General features: G+C 40.0%; 3 protein-coding genes across 6 annotated transcripts; 1 reads left to right on the forward strand and 2 right to left on the reverse strand.

The window, feature by feature from the left end:
* Window positions 1-7,155: 7,155 nt before the first annotated feature.
* LOC103392944 (deoxyhypusine synthase-like) lies at window positions 7,156-11,180 on the reverse strand. Of its 2 annotated transcripts, XR_522967.3 has the most exons (11): window positions 10,934-11,180; window positions 10,260-10,459; window positions 9,910-10,062; window positions 9,504-9,625; window positions 9,159-9,255; window positions 8,965-9,051; window positions 8,606-8,711; window positions 8,434-8,537; window positions 8,221-8,346; window positions 7,581-7,834; window positions 7,156-7,482 (listed from the first exon to the last, which is right to left on the reverse strand). XR_522967.3 is itself a non-coding variant. In XM_008329709.3 (10 exons), the coding sequence occupies exons 2-10, from the start codon at window positions 10,452-10,454 to the stop codon at window positions 7,739-7,741; spliced, it is 1,086 nt and encodes a 361-aa protein (XP_008327931.1). In that variant the 5' UTR covers window positions 10,455-10,459; window positions 10,934-11,180; the 3' UTR covers window positions 7,156-7,738. The 2 variants fall into 2 exon arrangements, 1 of the variants encoding a protein (XP_008327931.1); XM_008329709.3 differs by having other exon boundaries at window positions 7,156-7,834.
* Window positions 11,181-11,308: 128 nt separating this feature from the next.
* fbxw9 (F-box and WD repeat domain containing 9) lies at window positions 11,309-14,395 on the forward strand. Of its 2 annotated transcripts, none has more exons than XM_008329711.3 (8): window positions 11,309-11,466; window positions 11,851-11,960; window positions 12,037-12,181; window positions 12,315-13,299; window positions 13,451-13,599; window positions 13,685-13,888; window positions 13,965-14,030; window positions 14,308-14,395. In XM_008329711.3, exons 1-8 carry the CDS (start codon window positions 11,431-11,433, stop codon window positions 14,380-14,382), a joined length of 1,770 nt encoding a protein of 589 aa, XP_008327933.1. In that variant the 5' UTR covers window positions 11,309-11,430; the 3' UTR covers window positions 14,383-14,395. The 2 variants fall into 2 exon arrangements, with proteins under 2 accessions (XP_008327933.1, XP_008327932.1); XM_008329710.3 differs by having other exon boundaries at window positions 11,310-11,466; window positions 11,833-11,960.
* Window positions 14,396-14,496: 101 nt separating this feature from the next.
* Window positions 14,497-19,538, reverse strand: LOC103392943 (deoxyhypusine synthase). Of its 2 annotated transcripts, XM_008329708.2 has the most exons (10): window positions 19,327-19,538; window positions 18,537-18,720; window positions 18,311-18,457; window positions 18,097-18,218; window positions 17,860-17,956; window positions 17,541-17,627; window positions 17,343-17,448; window positions 17,160-17,263; window positions 16,585-16,710; window positions 14,497-16,386 (listed from the first exon to the last, which is right to left on the reverse strand). In XM_008329708.2, the coding sequence occupies exons 2-10, from the start codon at window positions 18,717-18,719 to the stop codon at window positions 16,294-16,296; spliced, it is 1,065 nt and encodes a 354-aa protein (XP_008327930.1). In that variant the 5' UTR covers window position 18,720; window positions 19,327-19,538; the 3' UTR covers window positions 14,497-16,293. The 2 variants fall into 2 exon arrangements, with proteins under 2 accessions (XP_008327930.1, XP_024920254.1); XM_025064486.1 differs by lacking the exon at window positions 19,327-19,538 and having other exon boundaries at window positions 18,537-19,204.
* Between the last annotated feature and the right edge of the window lie 2,098 nt (window positions 19,539-21,636).

A 21,636-nucleotide genomic window follows, 5' to 3' on the forward strand; every position in this document is an offset into this window, starting at 1 on the left:
GCGGCTGCCAGATGAAAGAGCGGCGGGATGGAGGGTTTTAGGTTGATGGAGGAGAGGAGTTAAAAAGGAGTTAGCGTGCTGTCTTTGATGGGTGCTGGGACTTTAAACCACCTCATTGGACATGACAGATTTTAACTGAATGTTAATAGACCAGGTGTGACCTGGGTTTTAAATGACAGGTAAAAATAAATAAATAACAAAACAAGCAAAACATTTTCTAGATGACAAGAAAAAAAATGAACTTTTAGTTCATTTTTTTTCTTGTCTGTTAAAATGCCGTGGACGCAGCCCGGGCTTCAAATATGCTCGTGGCTCCGTTTGTTAGAGAGAAATGTTTACGCACCAAACAAAGAGCGAGCAGACAGACACCAGTTGTGTCATTTCTTCCCAGACTGGTTGTAATTTGAAATTATTGGCTGATGAAACCACAAGAGTCAGAGGACGGCCCCAGGAAACCAGAAGATACGGCTGTGCTCAGTTCAGTTCAGTTCAGTGTAGGAGTCACATGAAGAACTGGTCGTTGTTGGGAAATCCTTTCCAAACAGTCAGACTGACGAGGCTGGTGCATATTTTTAACAACAGTCATTGGGTGCTGGTGACACAGAAGTGACCGGTGTGCACCGTGTCCCTGACCCTGCACTCAGACAGACTCAGAATGGGAAACTTTGACCACAGAATATTAATGCTGCTGAGAGAGGAGAGGAAGAGAAAGGCAGATTAACGAAGGAAGGATCTCAAATTATTAGCACGTGTCCTGTCTAGACGAGTACAAGTTTGACCAAAACAGAGAATCAATGTAGTGTATTGTTCCCGTGACTTTTTCTTTTTTTTTGCTTTCGGCAAATGTTGGATGATATCAAACTTTTCTTGTTTGGCCTTAATAAACGTTTGCCTTTAACCCAAAACATAAAATTCCCAGGAATGTCTGAGGAGAATAAGGTGTGCTTGGCTGAGCAGCCGAGGTAACTCAGCCCAGGGCTCTGTGGCATTTTTTCCACACAAGGTGGACAGATGGGAGGGAAAGGAGCAGAACGGTGTAAATGTCACTTGAATGTGCTCTTCCTTTTAACCCAGTTCTTTTTTTTTTCTTCTTGTCATTGATGTGCAGTTGTTTTGTTTTGTTTTTTGTTTTTGTTTTTTCGGTAAGAGGCCCAGTCTAGGTGCACAGGTCTGGAGATAACGTGGAGGGAAAGATGAAGCTACAGTGACAGGTCACCTGTTCACACAGACGTGTTCAGATGTGGGGCAGATAAGAGGAAATGACGGAGAGATTTTCTCCCAGAGATGACAATGCGTCAGGTGGTCTACATTATATTTTCGTGCTTCGAGGTCGTCTCTGTTGACCAGGGGAATTCCTGGCAGGGTGATTTTTGAGACTAAAAGACTGAATCACATTGCCAGGGATTTCCAATGGTTGACATGAACAAACCACCCTCCGACCTCTGACAAAGGCAGATGCGCCAACATGCTAACTCACACACGGTCACACCCAATTTGCATGCACGCACACAAACACACCTATCACAAACAGATGTCTGTGTACGATCCTGGCTGTGCGGCTGCAGGACTTAACCCACATGTGAACAGTGAATGTCTGCCATGTTCACAGTGGTTAAGTTCTGCCACCACATGACTGCAGGCTACAGGGGGTAGAACTAAGTGGTGGGGTCACGGTGGGGCATTAAACTACTGTAGTGCTACTGTAAAAAGAAAAAGAAAAAGAAAAAGATGACTCACATGAAGATGACCTGAGCGGTGCGGCCGTAACCTTAGGTTTGAAGCCTCGGCTTCCCACACACACCGCAAGTTGAAGGTCAGGATTATCATCGTTCACGTTTCACTCACTGCCGTGCTGTGAGACACAGGTGCACCAGGACGGGTGTGTATGGGTGTAACCTGGGTGTAAAGCAGAAGGTATGACTGTATATAAGCTTCCTGTAATAACTGATAATCTGAGAAACTTGTTGTGTTGTAACTACAGTGAAAGTGTGTGTTCCTATCTCTCTCTCTCTGTGTGTGTGTGTGTGTGTGTGTCTGCTAAATGTCAGCCGTCTCATTAGTGTCAAAGACTGCTCCCGCTCCTTCGAGGCCCACTGTGTCATTTCATGTTGTCAGTCGTATCAGTCATTTACTGTAAATACAGTTTGGCTCTCGGGACCTTAGACAGGCTCTAGGTGTGTATGTGTGTTTTTTGGCATCAATTTTCCACTTGTCAAGAGCAGAGGATGTCACAATCAGTATCCATTTTATTGTCTTGTAAAAGTTAAAAGTTCTTTTTGCAGCAAATTTTGAAAAACGTTGGTCATTTTCTGCTGTTTCTACACAGACATCAGTAAGGCTCACATGTCTGCTGCAGTGTCCTTTTTAAGAACACGTCAGTGTGTGTGTGTGTGTGTGTGTGTGTGTGTGTGTGTGTGTGCCGATCACCTCTGTCTCCTCCTAACCTCCTGCTGGGTCAGTCTCCTGTGCCTGCTGTGCTGATAATCAGTGTGTGACATCGGCTGGCTCCGTTTCGCAGGAACAGAGGACTGGTCTCATTTCCTCACACACTCACACACACACACACAAAGTTTACACACACTCAGACACACACTATGACCTTAACACTGTTACTGTTATGAGTATGGCTGTATATTTATACAGCTGCTTTATTATTATATGTCTGTCAGTAACGTCCTGAACACATTCTGTCGTTCCACTGTAATAAAACATTTACATTTGGATTTTGTTATTTAAACTAGCTGTTTATAATGTTGACCACTGTGTTATTTGTGAAAAGATTTTTTCTAATTTAATTTATTGATTTGAGACACCGACTCATTAGTGAATGTTTCAATGTTCATTTAATGCTAATAAAAATAATAAAATTCTTTAGCAAAACTGACTGTAGTTTGTGTCTCATTTTGTTTTTCTTTTTGTATTTTATGTTTTGTTTTTGTTCAGGGAATCATTTGCTTTACCTTTAGACATATTTAAGACATTAGAAAGTTTCCTTTCTTTCCTATAATTTCCTTTCTTGCTAGTAACTATACTTTAGAAAATATAGTCCCCTGTTGAGATCAAATAAAAAAAAAAAACACTTCAGTGGGTTTGATTTAGTTCTCCCACATCCCCAAATCCAAATTAGTATTTTAGGTTTTTAATAATTGTTCATTATGAGTGTGGTGATTTTTTTTAAAATATATTCTAATTCATATTGTATGTTTTTTGTCACAAAAGAAACTGAAGGAAAATAAAGGTGTGTGTTTATGGTTCTACATCTAAACACAATATGTATTACTTCATAAAAATACTCAGTTAAATAATTAAACACTGCTAAATATTTTAGATATGAAACACAAAAATTACTACTTTTAAAAAAGACTGACACAGACTGCTCACGGGACTGCTTTATGTTCCCCTTGAGGTGTCAAAGTTAGCAAAGATTTAGCAACAATAACTAAAGGTTAGCCAATAATAAATAGACATATGTCCAAACATGCATTTGCTTTTTAAAAGATCAACAAACAGCCAAGAACAAGGGCCAAAAAGCTTAAATAAAAAATAAAAATGTTTATATTTTTAAAATGTCTATCATTTATTTGGGATGAGAAAAATAAAAGTGACTTGGGAATAATTAAATAATTAATTAAAATATAAAATAGACACATGGGGAGTAATCAAAAACGTAACAGGTCGTTAAATATTAAAGGTAAGAAATAACTAATGAATTAAAGAAGTTCCAATGACAACAAACATCATGAGGTTTTGTCAACCTGAAACTGCTGGCCTGAGGGTTTTCTCACTGACAGAGAGAGAGAGAGAGAAAGAGAGAGAGACCTTGACAGTTTGATGTGACTCAGCTAATCTTCACATGAAGTTACAGTGTTCAAAAGAACATCTGGACATCCTGTCGCCCTGGTGATGGTTAAGACAGGTCTTAAAAACACTGAAGAGAATGTGCTGATGAATAAATAGATGAAGGCTGAGCTAGCGCTCATGCGGATGTTTGGCTTTGCTGGACGGTTACCATGGAGACATTGACATGAGCCCGTCATCAGCATCAGACGGTTGCGTCAGAGGAGGAGGTGACGGTTCAACCAACAACTTCCTGTTTCTGATAAAAGCAGCAGGAGGCCCAGATAAAAATCTGAGCCATTCTACCGTCCAATCACTGCCAGGATCTTTCTGCTTTTTTTTTTTTTGTTCCCACTTTCGAACCTGAACATGTCGCTCTGTCCCACTCGGCCCCTCCTCACTCAGTAAACACAATAATTCATCCACCCACGCACTCTCTCACCTGCCGTCTGCTGCCGCCTGCCAGCCAATGGGTGTCTAAAGTGGACGTTTCCATGGCAACAAAACAGGTAAACAGAGGTGGAGATAAGGCGCTCACCTATACACACAAAGGCGAAGCTACAGTTTCAGTACAACCAGATAATTTGATGGAAATTTTGAACTTTGTATTTGATAAACAAACTTTAAACTAAAAGTCAGTTGTTTGGTACAGCCCGTCTGGACAGGAGGAAACAAGTACAGGTATTAAACATGAGAGGGAAATATCAATGACTGCAGTTGTCTGGAGTACAAAGTACAACCTCCAGAAACCTGAATACGACCTGCAACAGAAACCCCTCTGAACATGTACCCAGAGACAGTAACAACTGTTACAGGAAATTCCTATTTTATTTATTCATTTTTTTCTCTTTATCAACTCAAGAACTCGATACCTACGTACTTATGTAGCCACAGAGAGTACACGGGAAAAACAAAACGGTGTTTTAGAAAATGGACAGAAAATTCTACTTGTCTTCCACATAGACTGGAAGTTCCCGACTAAGTTCCACAATTAACTGACCAATGACAGTCCACTGAACATTACGTCAACTTTTCTATATATAAATGTAACAAATACACATTAAAAAAAATGTTCCTAAATAGCTCATGATGTCATTGGCTAGTTTCTGCTCCTCTCACATAATACACAATGTAACTTCCTTAATTGTGTAACATGCAGAAATTTCTGCAATGAATATTTTTCACACCACTTTACATTTCTGGAATGGCAGCATTTCTGTCAACATTTTTTTTTTTTTGAAGACTTGTTCATAGTGAATAAAAACGCCTACAGAACACAGCCTGAGAGACAATGCTCAGGGCAAAAAGGCCTACAGCCGCTTTGCTCTTTGAACATTTATAAATGACTGATGACAAGTCAGACAAAGAGGTCAAACCAACAATAGGTCAGACATCAATAAATCATCCTCCCGTCCTGGGTGGAAATCACACATTTGTATCTACGGCTCCTTGTGAGACTTCTAGTACAGATATGTAAATGTGCACAAATTATGTGTACTCCCCTCCACCACCACCACCACCACCACCCCACCCATCCAGCCCTCACAGGCCCACACCCTGCAGCTGTGCAGCAGGTCAGCCCTGCCTTCATCCCTTTACTGCTGTCTCCCGCTCCGTCTGGCTTTTTTGGTTCTCACCATTACGAAGTGACCAATCCAGCTGAGAGAGGACATTATTGTCATTGACCGCCGCAGCCCCGTGCATCACACAGTGTACTTATTGTTCCACAGCAGAGGAAGAAGAGGAGGAGGAGGAGGAGGAGGAGAAGGGGGCAAACACTGGCAGACACTGTCCGTACAGACGGCACACAGTAATATCATAGCGTGACTGCAGCTAATACACACACACACACACACACACACACACACACACACACAATAATTATCTGCCCTTTTGGTGATCCTTCCATTTAACACAGATCAAACGCAAGTTTCTATAGAGTTGAAAATGCACCCCCCCCTCCCCACACACACACACACACACAGAGCACTGACTGTTAAGAAAAAAAAAACATTCTCAACTGACGAGCCCTGAGTAAACATACACTCACGACCAGCACCAATAGGAAATGATATAAGAACTGAATGGGGGGAGAGAGAGAGAGAGAGAGAGAGAGAGGGAGGGAGACACACACACAGAGGCTGCAGATTCTTAGGAAAGCTGACCTTATCCCAGGTCCAAATTTCACTCTTCTACCTCTGTTTCCATAAAAGTAAAGGTCACATTTCCTACTCAATAAAAATAGACTTCAAACAAGTCGGGAAAAAAATAAGCGTCGTGAAAAAATAAAAAAAAAATACCCATGTGAAACCAAAACTACACAAATTCATTCTCCCAGGATTGCAGACCTAAGCAGACTGGGAATCAAACAATGACCCCGAGTAGAGGATATGAGAGCAGTGATTAGCCACAGGAAACAGCCATTCCCACAACGGCAGCATTACCATAGGAAACGATGTCTTCATATGTGTTTCTCTATTATGTGTGTGATTCTGCTGACAACAGACAGTCAGACCACAGTGTACAGTAAGACCAGAGTCTTTGATGAGCAAGGACGACAACAGGCAAAGACTTTGATGCTTTTTAGAAAAAAAAAATAGGACAAACATATGGATTTAAGCAGGAGCGTTAGTCTGAGGATGGATTTCTGTCTTTCAGCCATAACTGTGTGTTTTCCTTATATACATATTATATTACATATACAGTATATTGTGTAAGAATAGGGGTATATATATATATATATATACACACATATATACACTCAAACAGATATATATATATATGTAAATATATATAATTTGTGGGTAAATGTAGACACATTTACAGTCAGAAAACATGATAAAAATGAAAAAACATATTGCTATATGCCTAAAACATTAAAAACATTAAATGTTTTCTTCTGATACTTGGACCTTTTTTAATGCAAAGGGATTTTATCCTTTTACCCACCAACATAATTCTTACATTTGAGATGATCACAAAGACCCTTATTCTGACTCCCCGAGAATACATACTATATATATACATATATATATGTATATATATATATATATATATACATATATATATGTGACTGAATATAGTTCAATATGTCTGTACCTTCGTATCATTTTTGTTCATGAACGCATTTGGATATTTGTTTTCTTCCATGATTTACAGTTGGTCTGAATAACACTGTAATACAAATTCTGGTTTTAGATGATTATTATTATCTTTAACATTATTATTGTTATGATCATTTTTTTACCAACCAAAGTTCTCAACCTATAAGAGCTATAGATAATTCACATTATGTAAGGAGTCAGACACACACACACATTTGCGACAAAGCAAGTGTAATAGTGTAATAATATACCAGAGGGGAAAAAACCCCCCCTGATGTATTGAGCTGAGTAGGCATATATTTCATTTTTAAACAGTGGCATCAAATTTAAATAAAACCAAAAAAATACAGAAACTGAGGTAACATTGATGAAGCTCGTGTGCAGCTGAACTAAAATATGTTTAAAAATATAAATATCAACACAACTCGTTCACCTGACTGCGTTCTCTCTCTCCCTCCACCGCAGACAGCACCGTTAAAACCAGTTAAATTCTTGACAATCTCTCGGGTGCATGCTATAGCCTGCTAACGTGTGAGTTTCACTGTCAAGAAAGAGAAGAAAAAGTATTCGTGTTTTAACAAGTCAATAATGGAATTAAAGGCATTAAGGCAGGAAACATTCACCATGGTATTCCCTTACATAAGCTCCGACAACAGCGTGATGCTGCTTATTAAAGTTGCCAAGCAGTACGGGAGGGTGTTGGGAAAGTCAGCACATCTGTGGCTAAATATGAAAGAAGAAGAACCAGAGGGAGCAGCAGGTAGATTTGTATGACACAGCATTAAAATGATGGCCATTCAATCTGTTTCCTTGCTGGTGATTAGCTTGTCCGCATGTCGAGCGAAGGTCTCGGCCACAATCAGAGGGAAAACCAAAGAGGCGTCTGCATACACCTGGAAGGAAAGATCAGAAAAGCAGTGTAGTGTCTGTCACTCTGCTGTGTCCGTGTCATGTAAAAGTGAAAGTCAAACTGAATCTTCTTCCTGGTCTCCATGTTTGGGCTTTAAAGCTCTATTATGGAACACTGATCACCTGGGGTGAAACTGCTGGACAAACACTGCCGCCGTGAGGTCAAAGTAATGAACTACATTTTCAGGTCTTCTAAGCCTGTGTTTCTAGACACAGAGCGGTTAATTTCAAAACAATTTCACCACCAACAGGTGGCAAAGAGTGATGATTTATATTCAGTTTTATTGTTGCAATGTGCAACAAAAACATGAAGGAACATAGCACTGACATTAGCCTTGGTCTGTTTTTATCTAGTTATCCATTTATGTACCTTGACAGGACTGGCATCCATTCTGATCTTGCCCCAGGACACGGCTTCATCGGGTCTGGCTCCAGAGTCAGAGCCATCAAACTCCTGACCCGTGTTTATGTATACAGAATAGTCAGCTCCATTTCTCTGGAAGAAGAAATGAGGAGCAGTGTGTGAAAAGGTTTGATTCCCTCCTGTTGCTTTAACATTAGCTGTAAAATCGTACACTCCTACCATCAAGTTAGCGTTGGCTATATGGTGTTTGACCAATCCTCCTCCCAAAATGATCATTCCTGTCCGTTTGGCAAACACTGCCTGACTGTTCAACCTCCTGATGTCTAAAATAAAGGCCCAAAATCATGATAAACAGGAGGTTGAGATAAGAACAACATATTCGATTCTTTACCTTCAACTATGTCCAACACCAAACCAGGGTTTTTGAAAGAGTGGAAGTAAATCATGTCGCCCAGAGAGCCGTCCGTCAGGGCAGGGCTGAACACAGGGATGTTATTCTAGGAATAAAGAAGTACATGAACCAGCTGATCTAAAGGCAGAAACAATACTGCATGTACTCAACAGAAGATAGGCACACAAAGCTTTGAACGCCTGTTTATTTGACAAATTCTGTCTTGATTTTCAGACCAAAAAACCGAAACACACAACACGTGTACATCGGCACAAATAGTAAATTCCATGCAGGGGCCGAGTACAAATAGATCATCTTCATTTAAATGAAAATCCTTACCTATATAAAGTAGGACTCACCTTATATGCCCAGTAATAAACAGAGTCAGTATTATTGATCTCTTTTCCAAGACGATGGATCATTTTAGACGGAGTCCATCGAGTGCCCTGACAAGGAGCACACAAATTATAATAAAATTAATAATTACAATGACAATTAATGACATAATAACTATTATTATTATTATTATTATTATTATTACACAGAAACACACCTCTGCGTTCTGTTCCAGCAACATCTGGTCCAGGATGGGCATCAGCCAGTCTTCAAATTTACAATAGTTATCGTTGGGGACCAGCAGATTCCCTATTCTGCACACAGTAAAGACAGAAAAAATAACAAAAAGCATGACGACGTGCACAGAACAGTACAGTTGGGGTATAATTAACTTCAGGGTGGAAATGTAAGCAAATATTACTTATTTAAATAAAGCACACGTAGATGGTTCAACTCCCCTCTCCACAGCGAATATTTAATTAAGCTGGCGGTGGTTAATGACGTAGCTAGTCTTCTTACCAGAAAATCTTGTCTCTAACTTGAATAACAACATTTTGCTGACCTGTTAATCCCTCTCAGACGGAGCTCCTTGCCAGGTAGACTGAATTCCCCCAAGTATGTGTGAGCCAGACACTTGATCAAATCTTCCTCGATGCCACCAGCTGTGGTAACAATCACATCCACCTAGAAAAGAGTAACAGATTTTATTCTGATTAGCTTTGTACACACTTTACAATTTCCAATCAGTGATTTTTCACAAATTATTCCCAAGATTTTTTAATTTGGTATGTTTGTCTTTACATGCACAGTCTGTTGTGGGTTTGCCACAGAGAATTAAAAAAACAATGAAAACTTGGAGTATTCAAACTACCTAAAGAGTATGGCTATGTTCCAATATATTTTTCATGCTATACTTGTAACTGAAAAAAAAAATTAAATAAATAAAAAGAGATTTTTCTCATCTTCACCATTTTGTGTTCGACTAAATAACGGATGCTCTCTCTGACGCCGGAGCTGATGAGGTTTGAAGTGTAACCCAGGAAGATAGTGCAGCCAGTTTTGTTTGATGAATCTCCAGAATCTTTGGACTCTGTCTCTACGGGTTCAAGACGTTTCTCTATCTATGGATGTTGAACAGAACAAAACAGAAATATTTTGTATATTTTGAGTAAAATACAAATATATAGAAGCAAAATATAATAAAATTATACATAATAGATACATTATAACACAGCAATGCCTAGCTTATGTCACACATGTTTTTTATCCTAAATCATTTCACCTCTTAAAACACAATTCTCACACAAGCTCCTCTCACCATATGGTTGACTTCCTGGATGGCCTTGGCCAGGCTGCTGGCCTGGAAGCCTGTGGAGTGGTAGGATTTTAAAAGTGCATGAAGATCGACCCCCTGGTTGAAGTCATAGCCCTTGATCTTGGTCATGTCTTCTGGGAGGTCACAACTGCGCTTGAGCACAGCTTCCATAGCAACAGAGGGAGCATGGTCCGCCATAACTTCTATGAATCAAGATTAAGAAATGAAAACCAAAAGCATTAGATGTATGCTCGAACAGATCGACAAAAAAAAAACCATTCCTAATGAAGCGCAGGAGTTTGCGTTTACAATTATGCAAAGATTAGACGTCGTGTTTGTAGCACCGACTGCGATATATGTTTTTAACCTCTTCTATCATACTCTTCTAACCTACCAGGGGCAAAGGCTTAGAGCAAAGTAGTATGGAGGATAAAAACGCCATTTTGATTGTTATGTGTCTCGAAAATTTTAAGTGACAGTTCTGTCACTGGTCAGCAACATCATAACTAATCCTAAATTTCATAAAAAGTGCTATCTATCTGTCTGTCTATCTATCTATATGTATATCTATCTATCATGGCAATATAAAAACCGCGTCCATGTGAGGAGCAGAAGCCGACTTCGTGCTACCTTCCTCATGTCAATAAAGGATGAAACGTGTAAATAAATATACAAACCTGCCAGTTCCAGGAAGGACGTCGTACAATGCAGATGTTTGCGTTTACAAACGGCTGTTAGTGGATCGGAAATACGAGGACTGAAATGTAGTTTTCTGTAAACATTCCATAAGTGACTAAGAACTAGTGCTTCAGCGTGCTCCCACTACGGCGAGCGACAAGGGGAAAACCTCGCAAACCACGCGAGATTCCGTCTCTAATTTCGATTTTTAAAATAATAGTACTAATTTCGGCACGAAAATTACAAATAATTTGTGGTATCTATAAAGATCATGCATAATACAAAACACACATAATAAGAAATATATTCCCAAAGTGTTTGGTATTTTGTTGACAAACGCGCAGTTTGATGACGACATTATCATGCACCGGATATTATTTGTTTTCCGAAAGTTGACCATAGTGACGAATGTCAACAGTGTTCTCACATTGTATTTATTATATTTTTTTTTTTATAATTTATTGTGCTAATGCATAGCTAAATAACCTGAAATGTAATGACAGAACGGAGCAGAGATGACATTGATGACAAGGTGTGTTAAAATGTTTTAATTAAAAGCTAAGGTTTAATGTATTAATAGACGTAAGAGTGTCTAATATTGTGTCCTTTGCATAATTTTAAAGCTTTCTTTAAGCACCTCTCGTAGGTCACGTTTTTCATAAAGAAATTTATTTCAAATCCTTTGAATTTACTCACATAGCGGAATTGACCATCAAGTCGCCTTTGACAGTGACTTTGATGTATTTGATACAAACACAGTCATTAAAATACGGTATGAAGCAAAGTAATGCATTTAAACATTTACATTAAATTAGTTCGTTTAGGTACAAATGCAGTAAAATAGTGTTGGCGGGGTGTAAAGTAATGAGTTCAATGTTCACATTGAATGAGTGAGTAGTTTAGAGTTTGTTTGAAGTCTAAAGTGATGTCAGAAGTCAGGACAAACGCGGATATAGCTGGGGGAATGACCAGTGTGGAGCAAGGAGGACCAGCTCAAGATGAACCTTTCAATCCTGATTCACTGGGGTAAGATTTCATTTAGGTCCAAATTGTTTACAACTTATAAAGAAAAAGTTATAGTTGTCTACATATGTCATTCCAGTATTCAAGATGCTGGCCACCCGTCTTCAGCTGCTGCCAGTCCCTCGCCTTCTGCTGAAAGTGGCTTGTTATCATTACCATGGGAGTTGGTAACCCACATTGCTTCACACCTTCCTGCTCAGTGTGTCATCTCTGTGCTGCCACAGGTACATTGGGTTTACAGGATTAAAATCCCCTGCTACCTAAAGAGCCTATTCATTTTTACATGATAGACCCCAATGTCCAAAACTAATTGTCATTTTGAAATTGTTATGATACAAGATGTGCTTTCATTTACAGGTCTGTCAAACTTTAGGCAATGTTGGTAAGGACAGTACAGCTTGGCAACTCCGAGCACGCAGATTAACAGGATCCCAGGCTCGTTTTCCGGTTGGGCCAAGGGATGACTTTGATTGGCCAGTTGCTTGCGTAGAGATGGAACAGCTGACGACCTGCTGGACAAACCATGCACACCTTTTGGCCAGAGAGAACCAAGAAGATAAGGAGGACATACCTCAAATGAGACAGCAGCAAAGGGAAGGTAAAGATATGGAAGTGAATCCAGAAGATGATGTCAGACTTGCTGAGGAGGAAGAAGGAGCAGGAGTGCTGGCATTGGAGGCTGCATATGGTGCTGATGAGGGAGTAGATGTGGCAGTAGAAGGTGAGGATGATGAAGTACAGCCTATTGAGGGTGAGGACCAACTAGCAAGTCTGAGAGATGTCTTAGAAGTAGAACGGGACCACAGAGTACAGTATGATGCAACTGACGGAAACGACGCTGCTCCTAACCATCAAGAAGACATGGTGGATCCTAGGAATGAAGGTGACGGAGGAGAGGCAGCTGCAGGGCATTATCAACCTCCTCGAAGTCCCAGTCCACCTCCAGCACTGGAATGCTTCACTGTGCACACAGACCACATCGCCCAGGTGAACTCTGTTTTTCTTTTGGGAGATGACAGAAATGTTTGTGCCACTGGTTCCAGGGACTGGAATGTGAAACTCTGGGATCTGAAGGCTAAATCTCGCAGTGCACCACTGCAAACCTTGGGAAGTCGGGGCAACTATAGCACTCATCAGGGCTGGGTCTGGTGCCTGGCATCTCAGGGGTCAGAGCTGGCCTCAGGTGGATTTGACAGTACAGTGAAATTGTGGGACCTTCAGGCAGGAGGAGCAGAGAGAGGTGTGATCAGAACAGGTGCTGCTGTTCTCTGCCTGCAATATCAAACAAACCTGCTGCTCGTGGGGGCGTTTGACAAGAGGGTCAGCATGTATGACACCAGAGGTGAGGACTAGACACAAATAAGGTGTGTGTATATAAAAATATATTTATAATGTTTTTAAATGACTTGCTTTGTCCTTTGACTTTTTGCTTATATTAATAATAAAATAGCTGCATAATTCTAAAACTTTTTTTTATATTATATTGTTCCTAGTGGCTGAACCTCTGGTGAAAAGTGTTCGTCTCCATAGTAACGCTGTAATGTGCCTAGCTGCAGACGATAACTACATCATCTCTGGCAGTAAAGACTGTACAATGGTTGTCTATGACTGCAGAGCTGACAAGATCTTAAAGAAAATTCGGGTATACACACACACTGATACACATGCTTTGTTAACTCACACTGAGTTATTGACTCTTTGAGTTCTGACAACCTTTCCATCTGTAGCTCAGGTCCTACCTGCTGTCCATGAGCTACTGTGGCAGTGAAGTGTGGGCAGGAGACAACAAAGGCATGCTCCACTCCTTTTCCATGCAGGCAGGAACCCTAAAACCTCTCTCCCGTTTCGATGTGGGCCACACAGCAGTGGTCACTGGTATCCACAATTCCCCTGGTGCCCTTTACACCTGTTCATCTGATTGCACTGTCAAGGTGAAGACACTGACCTTTTCACCTTTTTACCCGATTCTGCTCCAAAATAACAACTTACACAAATTCTGTGATGCAGGTCCACATTCCCTGTGCCCCCCCAAGGACATTATGTACACTGCGCCACCAAGCTGGAGTCAATGGGGTTAGTGGTTTCTTGCAACAGCCTTTTGCCAGAGACAGTTGTTGCACTTCTACCATTTATGTTGGAGTTTTTGAGTTTTGTTTGTAAATAGATGTGTGATGTACTGCGCTGTAATTTACTTACTTAGCAGTGAATCTACAATTAAGTGAATGGAAACTATGATATATTTTTTTGGAGGGGTTAGTTTTCCAACTTCTGTGTTTTTTATACGTTGTGTGTGTGTAGTAATTTTGTTTCTCTTGTTGAATGACCTACTGTGTTTCTCTGAACCCTTCAGCTGAGTGTGAACGCTGGAGTCCTTGCTGTGGCCTCAGGGGACATGTCTGTTGAAGTCTGGAGACCCAGAAAATGAAGAGCGGCGGCAGTCGGCAGAAAAAAAAACACCCCAATGGTTGGAAAAACACAAAAATAAGGCTGAGTCTTTAATTTGGTCCTTACTGACCATGAACTGATTGTGTTTCTCAACTGAAGCATGTCAGGATTCTCCTGTATTCTCCTGTATTGAGAGGTTTTTAATTTTCCGTAACATTTCAGACTGAAGGACTCGACAACCAATGAAGAATACTGTATAATCATAAACTTCACCTAAGAATCAGTTAAAGTGAACAAACCAGAAATTCTAAAAAAGAAATACCTCCCTTTGTGTGCAATACTTGTAACCAGTATATCTGTGACATAGTTATTGTATCTTTGTGTTGCTCTGTGTGCAGATGCCTCATGTGTTCCAACTATGAAATGGCTGCATCAGTGTGAAGTAAACTACAAAACCAAACAGATGTTTCACTGTGCTTTCTCTGGCTTACCTGTCCTACAAACACAAAACTAACAAAAAACCTTTGTCACGCTCAAATTATCGAAGCCATTTATCGACATGAACAATAAGTTAGCATTCTGTTGCTTCAAATGGTTAAATGATACTGCTGTTCCCCCAGAGCAGATGGTGAAGCTTTTGATTTTTTTTTTTACAATGTTGGGCAGAAAAACAAGATAAGTCCATATTATACACATAGTGTTTCTGTCTTGTGTCGTTCGTCCAGTTCCAGACTCCTAGAGCAGCACACAGGTCTTCTTGTCTTTAAAAGGATTGGACGACGCAGCGATGCCGACGAGCAGAGGGTCACTGCGCCTGTGGTCCTTGCAGTACTGGACCAGGTCTGCAGCTGTCAGGGAGATCTAGTGGAGCAAAGGTGCAGAAGGTTGTTCAAGTAGATTTAAAAAATAATAATAATCGTGTCTATGTTGATGTAAAAATCACTGAAAACTATTTTTGCCCTGACATTGGAAACAAAACTTTTCACCTGACATATAACATACCTTGATTCTCTCCATGCTCGCCTCCAGCCGAAGTTGATCTACAAGTTTTTGTGTTTGAAGGATACTGCTGCACGTCTTCCCTGACATTGTCGTCGCGGTGACACACGTTGAGATTCTCACAGCCCGGACTCCGTGCACGTCTGTAACAACCAACGAAGCTTGAACTCAGAGCGGTAGTTGAACTCCTCCAGAGACTCAGCTCAGGTTGTGCAGCAGATGAGTGTGTGGTCAAAGACAAGCCACAGTGTCCACGGTTGGTTCACAGTTGCTGGCGGTTCAAAGACTCTCTGATGTGAAATGTCACAGAAATGTCACAAACATCAGAGAGATTATTTACCAGCCGTTGATAATGACCTAAAAGAACAAAGTGCTTTGGGGGGCACTTCACAAAAAAAATCATCTGCTTGTATTTGTTTAACTGTGAATGAGTAAACAAGAGCATGTTATTTAAGACTTCAAGACTATTAACCCAGAACATAATTAGAGCTGCTGTTGGAGTTCATCTCTGGTTTAACTCGTTTGCGTTCATGTTTCTCTTTGCAGGACAGGATTTTTGGACCGTGAGTTGCTACAGGCGGTAACTGGGGGACTGTAAGTGTGGTTTATGTGGTTGACATGGTTATGTGCAGTACTGTACAATAAAAAGGCATTTCAGATCAGATAAGATAAGAAACAGAATACTGCAGTATTTCTCTTAACACAACCAACATTTTATATACCTGTAGATGTTCTGCTACTCTTGTCTCTAGGTTTCATATATTCTGAAACTGTGCTAACTATTACATTTAAACAAGTCTATGCAGTCTGAACGTATATAAGCCCTAAACAAATCACATAGACAGACAGAAATAAGAATACTGCAGTGTGGAAATTGTAAGTTTCTCCTTTATTGGTAGCAATGATCACAATTAACACAATACAAAAGAAGTACTTGATTCAAGTACATATATCATATGCCTGAGTCCTCTGTCTTCTTATCAGCATGAACCGCAAAGGTTTCTGCCACCAGCAGGGGAAAGATCACAGTTGCATCTGCAAAAATCTGAAAAAACAAAACAAACCCCCCCAGAAAATCCACACCTGTTAGTTTTCACTACTGCCATCTGAACACTGGGTGTTTTCTGAGGTGGTAAATAATTTTCAAAAATCAAGTGAGGTCCCAATACTTCCTGTGACCCTGTAAATATGACTGACGGCAGCTCTTTTTTTCTGTGCATTGTCAGATTTTAATATTTAATACCTTCACGGGCTTGGCGTCAACTCTAACTTTTCCCCAGGACACCGCCTCGTCAGGTCTGGCTCCAGAGTCACTCCCATCAAATTCCTGTCCTGTGTTCACAAACACTGCATAGTCAGCTCCTTTTGCCTAGAAGAGAATTGAGATTCAAAAACCGTTGAATGTAGATGATTTCATAATTCAGGTTTGTCGACAGAGATGAGCTCAGGTGAGTTCCCAGCACAAGGTGAAAACAACAGGGTAATGTACTTGGACCCTTAAAGTAATGGTGATTGGAATTTTTGCCCATCACCACATCACTAATTCCTCCACATTCCCTTACTGTATCTGTAGTCAGTGACATCAGGTTCTTCTAACATGACATACCTCAGCAGTCTCAGCAGAAGGCAGAGCTCAACTACAGGCATGTCCAGTCAAGCACATACATTTTACAATATAGCCTTAAAACCGTATATTTGAGGCGCAGCAGTAGTTCTACCTTTCACTCCAAGCCCAGGGAACATTGAGTGATGTGGGTTTTTTTTAACATTAAATTAATAACATTGAACACCATCAGAAATAGATCACACAATAATTACCCATGCATTAGCATTGCATGTATGGTGCTTGGCTAATCCTCCCCCCAGGACGATTATCCCTCTCTTTTTGGCATTCACAGCTACGTTAATGATCTTCGGAAAATCTGAAAGAAATACACATGCTTTAATCAACATATCAAAGTGGCGTCATCAGCATTACATGAGCATAGCATTTGATTTCACCCTCAGCTATATCCAGTATAAGGCCAGGGTTATGGGCTAAGAAGCAGTAGAAGAGATCTCCTATAGCGCCATCTGTGAGCGCAGGGCTGAACACTGGGATGTCGTTCTGAAACAGAACCGAGGTTAGAGCTCAGAAACTATAAAAAGAGTACCAAACACTTTTGGTTACTGTAATGCTGGTGTGAAACCAGCACTCACCTTGTATGCCCAATAGTAAATGGAGTCTGGGTTGTTAATCTCCTTCCCCATGCGATGGATCATCTTAGATGGTGTCCAGCGAACCCCCTTCATGAAGAGACATTACATTTGAATAATCTCTAGTGAACAGCCAACGTCTAATCTAAGATATAAAGCTGTAGCTGTAGAAGAAGTTTTTTCACCCTTAAAACATTTTTTCTAAGTCTTTGTCCCTTCAATTTCAAACTTTGCACTTGACATGTATATTTGAATAAGTTCATTGTATAATAAAAATTACATTTTTTTGTTAATTTAGTTAGTCAATCAAAATAAATTGGACCTGGGTGTTTTGCTCCAGTAGCATCTGTCCCATAATAGGAATTAGCCAATTTTCCAATAGCTGGTAGTTTTGATCCGGCATTAGAAGATTACCAATCCTGCAATGTAACACAAGAAAACGTGTCATGAAAAGAATCAGTCACAGAAAGTAGCCCTATTATTTTCCTAATATATTATTTTTTTATTTGATGTTTGTGTGTGACAATAAATACAGCATTTGACTAACAATTTACCTGACCTGTCAAGACCTTTAGTATGTAGAACCTTGCCGGACAGAGCAAAGTCTCCGACGTAAACAGAACCTAAGCACTTGATCAAATCTTCCTCAATTCCTCCAGCAGTGGTCACTAAAACATCCACCTAGGGGGAAAAAAACACCACAATGTCAAGAAACACCTGCGGCTCACTGAAAGGATGGGTCACATATTTTACAAATATATTTCCTTCCATACCATTTTGTGTTGTGCCAGATAACGTATAATCTCCCTGACTCCACTGCTGACCATGTTTGAGGTATAACTGAGGAAGATGGTGCAGCCCTGCACCGAGGTCAAGGATTTGCCCTCAGCGTTTTGCACTGGCTCCTTACGCAACTCAATCTGTGAGTATGAAAATGAGATGAATGAGGATATGTGAAACTGTTGTCGAAATGATCCACTCGTGTCCCAATGATCTTACCATTTTTATGATTTGCTGAATAGCCATGGCCACATGTGTGGCCTGGAAGCCTGTGTGGAGGAATGACTGCAGTAGCTTCTGGTAGTCCACTCCTTGGTTGAAATCATAGCCCCGGACCTTTGGTGTGTCCTCTGGAATGGGTTCTGTCTCCCTGTATGGATATTTGTTTGAAGGGAGGGCCATTCTGTCAAATCAAAGGAAAACATTTTCACCTGTTAATTTAAGATTAAAATAAAACACTTTCAAGCTTGTATATCATTTTTTGGAGGTTGGTGATCACTATTTGTCAGTTCATGCAGGTTTAAACTGAACTAAACTTTTCAATGGAAATTTAACATTTCTGATAGATATTCTTATTTATAAATTTTTTTAATTATATTTTTATCAGTTAACTCTTAGCCAGAAACCGTCGGAATGACCCTCAATCATTTGAAGATGTCTTTTTGGTCAATACATATCTATGCAATAATAATATAATAATAATTTGTCTAAGACGAGGGACCAAAAACAACCTGTCCTTGTTGCTGAAAGACATGGAAACTGCAGAGGTAATAACACCTAATTGGTTGTTATTTAAATTCCAGCGCCCATGCACATGTGCAAAAGTCCAGAATGCACAGCAAGTGTAAAAAAAACATGTTGACATCTGCACCAAAGATTAACATATCACAAAAAAAACCCCACTGTAAACTGGAATCACTGTGGAACACAGTCAGGCTGGGAATGTTTTGAAGAAGATATATTAAAATAAAAATGTTTGGCAGTGTGGTAAAGTCATTGGTAAAATTACCTGTGCAGTCGTCAGCAGAAGTCTGTCACTGAAAAGCTTCTGAATTCTATTGGTGCCTTGGGTGCTTTTATATTTGTATAGAGAAAAACAGGCGTGGTCACAACTATTGAACGTTAAAAATAGTGTCGCAATAAACAAGAAAATCCAGTGGCCCTACTTAACTGCATTCTGTTTAAATCTATGGAAAGATCAGGCTTAACCACCTTACCTTACCTTAGAAATGTAAAGAACAAAAAGAAGCAATTATTTCAAAAACAACAGCATAATTAACCATTATAACTCATAATTAATAATATAAAGAATAAACGTCAAAATAATACTTATTTGTGAGTTTTATTTGTTATTATTACAGAATTTTTAATCACTTATATATGATGTGTAATAATCTTCTAGTTTAAATGACCTCATAATTGACTAAAATCCTGGCCTGTTTAGTTAAAGAACACACTGATATACTGGCAGGAATTGAAGAAAGGCACTCACAAAATCTTTTTCAACAGCCTTGATGATTGTTTTTTTAGTTTTCATAGCCATCTGCTGCCACCTAACAGGAGATGATATAATTGTTCTGCCTTTCATTCTTTCACAAGCAAAGAAAGATTATATGTTTTCAGCCCAATTTAGTTTTGGATAATCTTCCACGGCACCCTGGTGTGCCTCGGCACATGGGTTGGGAATCACTGTACAATTAGGGGCTCAATCTCGTCATACTCTCTCAGGACCAAAATAAGTATACGTCCCAAGTCCTGAGAATAGAACAAGCATACGACCTGGTTAGTTGCTGTAGGCCTGTGTGTGTAAAATAGATGGCATTGTCTGCATGTAGAACCTTTGGGTGAAATGATATAATAAGATGTACAAGATTAGACCTAAACCTTCAGAGAAACTTTGCTGCCATCTAGTAGAATCAACTTAAATTACAATTATTTATTTCAACGCATAAAACAGAAAGAATTAAATCAGTCTTTATAATACCTTATGGCCGGAATTAGTAGCTGTATCTGGTTTACGGGCTGTAACTTGACCATGTCTACCATATATAGCACTTTATGAATCCCTTGGGAGTTCCCTTTGGGAAGTTTAGATATATGGTGGTATGGTACATGGTGGGTCGAATTTTCCCATGCAGCTTGTTATGGCTTGTGAATAGATGGTTGGGCTTTCTGCGTAACCTTGAGGTGGTCTTGTATAAGTATGTCGCTTTCCTTCCAATGTAAATGCAAACCAAAATGGACTTTCTTTTGCAACTGGAATAGAGAAGAATGCATTGCTCAAATCAAATTTACTACTGTAAAGAATTTTGATTCAGGGTTTATTCAGCATCATTCAGCAGAGTGTGTGGGTCAGGGACCACAGGTCCTCTCTGAACGCTGCATTGTTCACTACCTGTAAGTCTTGTACCAATATCCAGCCGCTTGATGGTGCTGCTTTATTCACTGGAAAAACAGATGCGTTGCATGGTGAATTCTATCAGTATTCCAGCTTTCAAAAGATCCTGGTTGGTATTTCTGCTAAGAGGTCTTCTTCAGTTCAGTGAGGTGCTGTAGTATGTGTTATCTGATTGCCATTCCCAGTGAAGGCAGTATGCAGCTGAGGTGGCTATCACGCCCAGTCGTTGCCATGACATTCCTTTTTGTTTTGCTAATGGAACATGGGTCACCGTACTTGCTGCATGTAATCTCTCTGCTTTTTCTGAAACCTTGACAGTAGCAACAGCTATTATGTTACTGTTATGCCTTTTTAGTCGTCACAGCACACAGTTCTACATGCTCCCGTGTCACATAAGACACGTTATTCTTTGCCCATTTATTATCAGTTCAACTTCTGGTTTGCTTGGATCAAATAAGAGAACTTCGCCCAGAACTAATGTCTCATTTTCATCACCATGTTCTTCTGTTGGTTTCCTCTTCTCTAGTCACGCTCTGTCCTCTCTCCCTTTTGGTGGGGCTCTGCAGTCTCTTGTCTAATGTTCCCTTTTCCCACAATTCCTTCTCTTGACTTACTTCTGCCTCCTCTTGCTCCTCTTTCCCCAAATCTAAATCCCATCATCATTTATTTCACTGTTTTGTTTAAACACCATCTCCATTCTCGTATGATAATCATCACATGGGTCATTATCTCTTTGTCTAGTTTGGCCAATTCTAGTAAAATTTTCTGTCCTTCTAAATGCAACAGTAATTCTCCCAAAAAAATGCCTGCATTCTCTCTCTTAATTCTGCACTTTCAGGTTGGAGTGGTCTCTGAGGATTTCCTGTCATCAGATTCCAATCACCTTAACTCTAGCCCAGTCTTTACCTGTTACTGCCTGAA

The sequence above is a fragment of the Cynoglossus semilaevis genome, chromosome 17 (assembly GCF_000523025.1).
Source record: "Cynoglossus semilaevis isolate Cse_v1.0 chromosome 17, Cse_v1.0, whole genome shotgun sequence".
Taxonomy (NCBI): Eukaryota; Metazoa; Chordata; class Actinopteri; order Pleuronectiformes; family Cynoglossidae; genus Cynoglossus; species Cynoglossus semilaevis.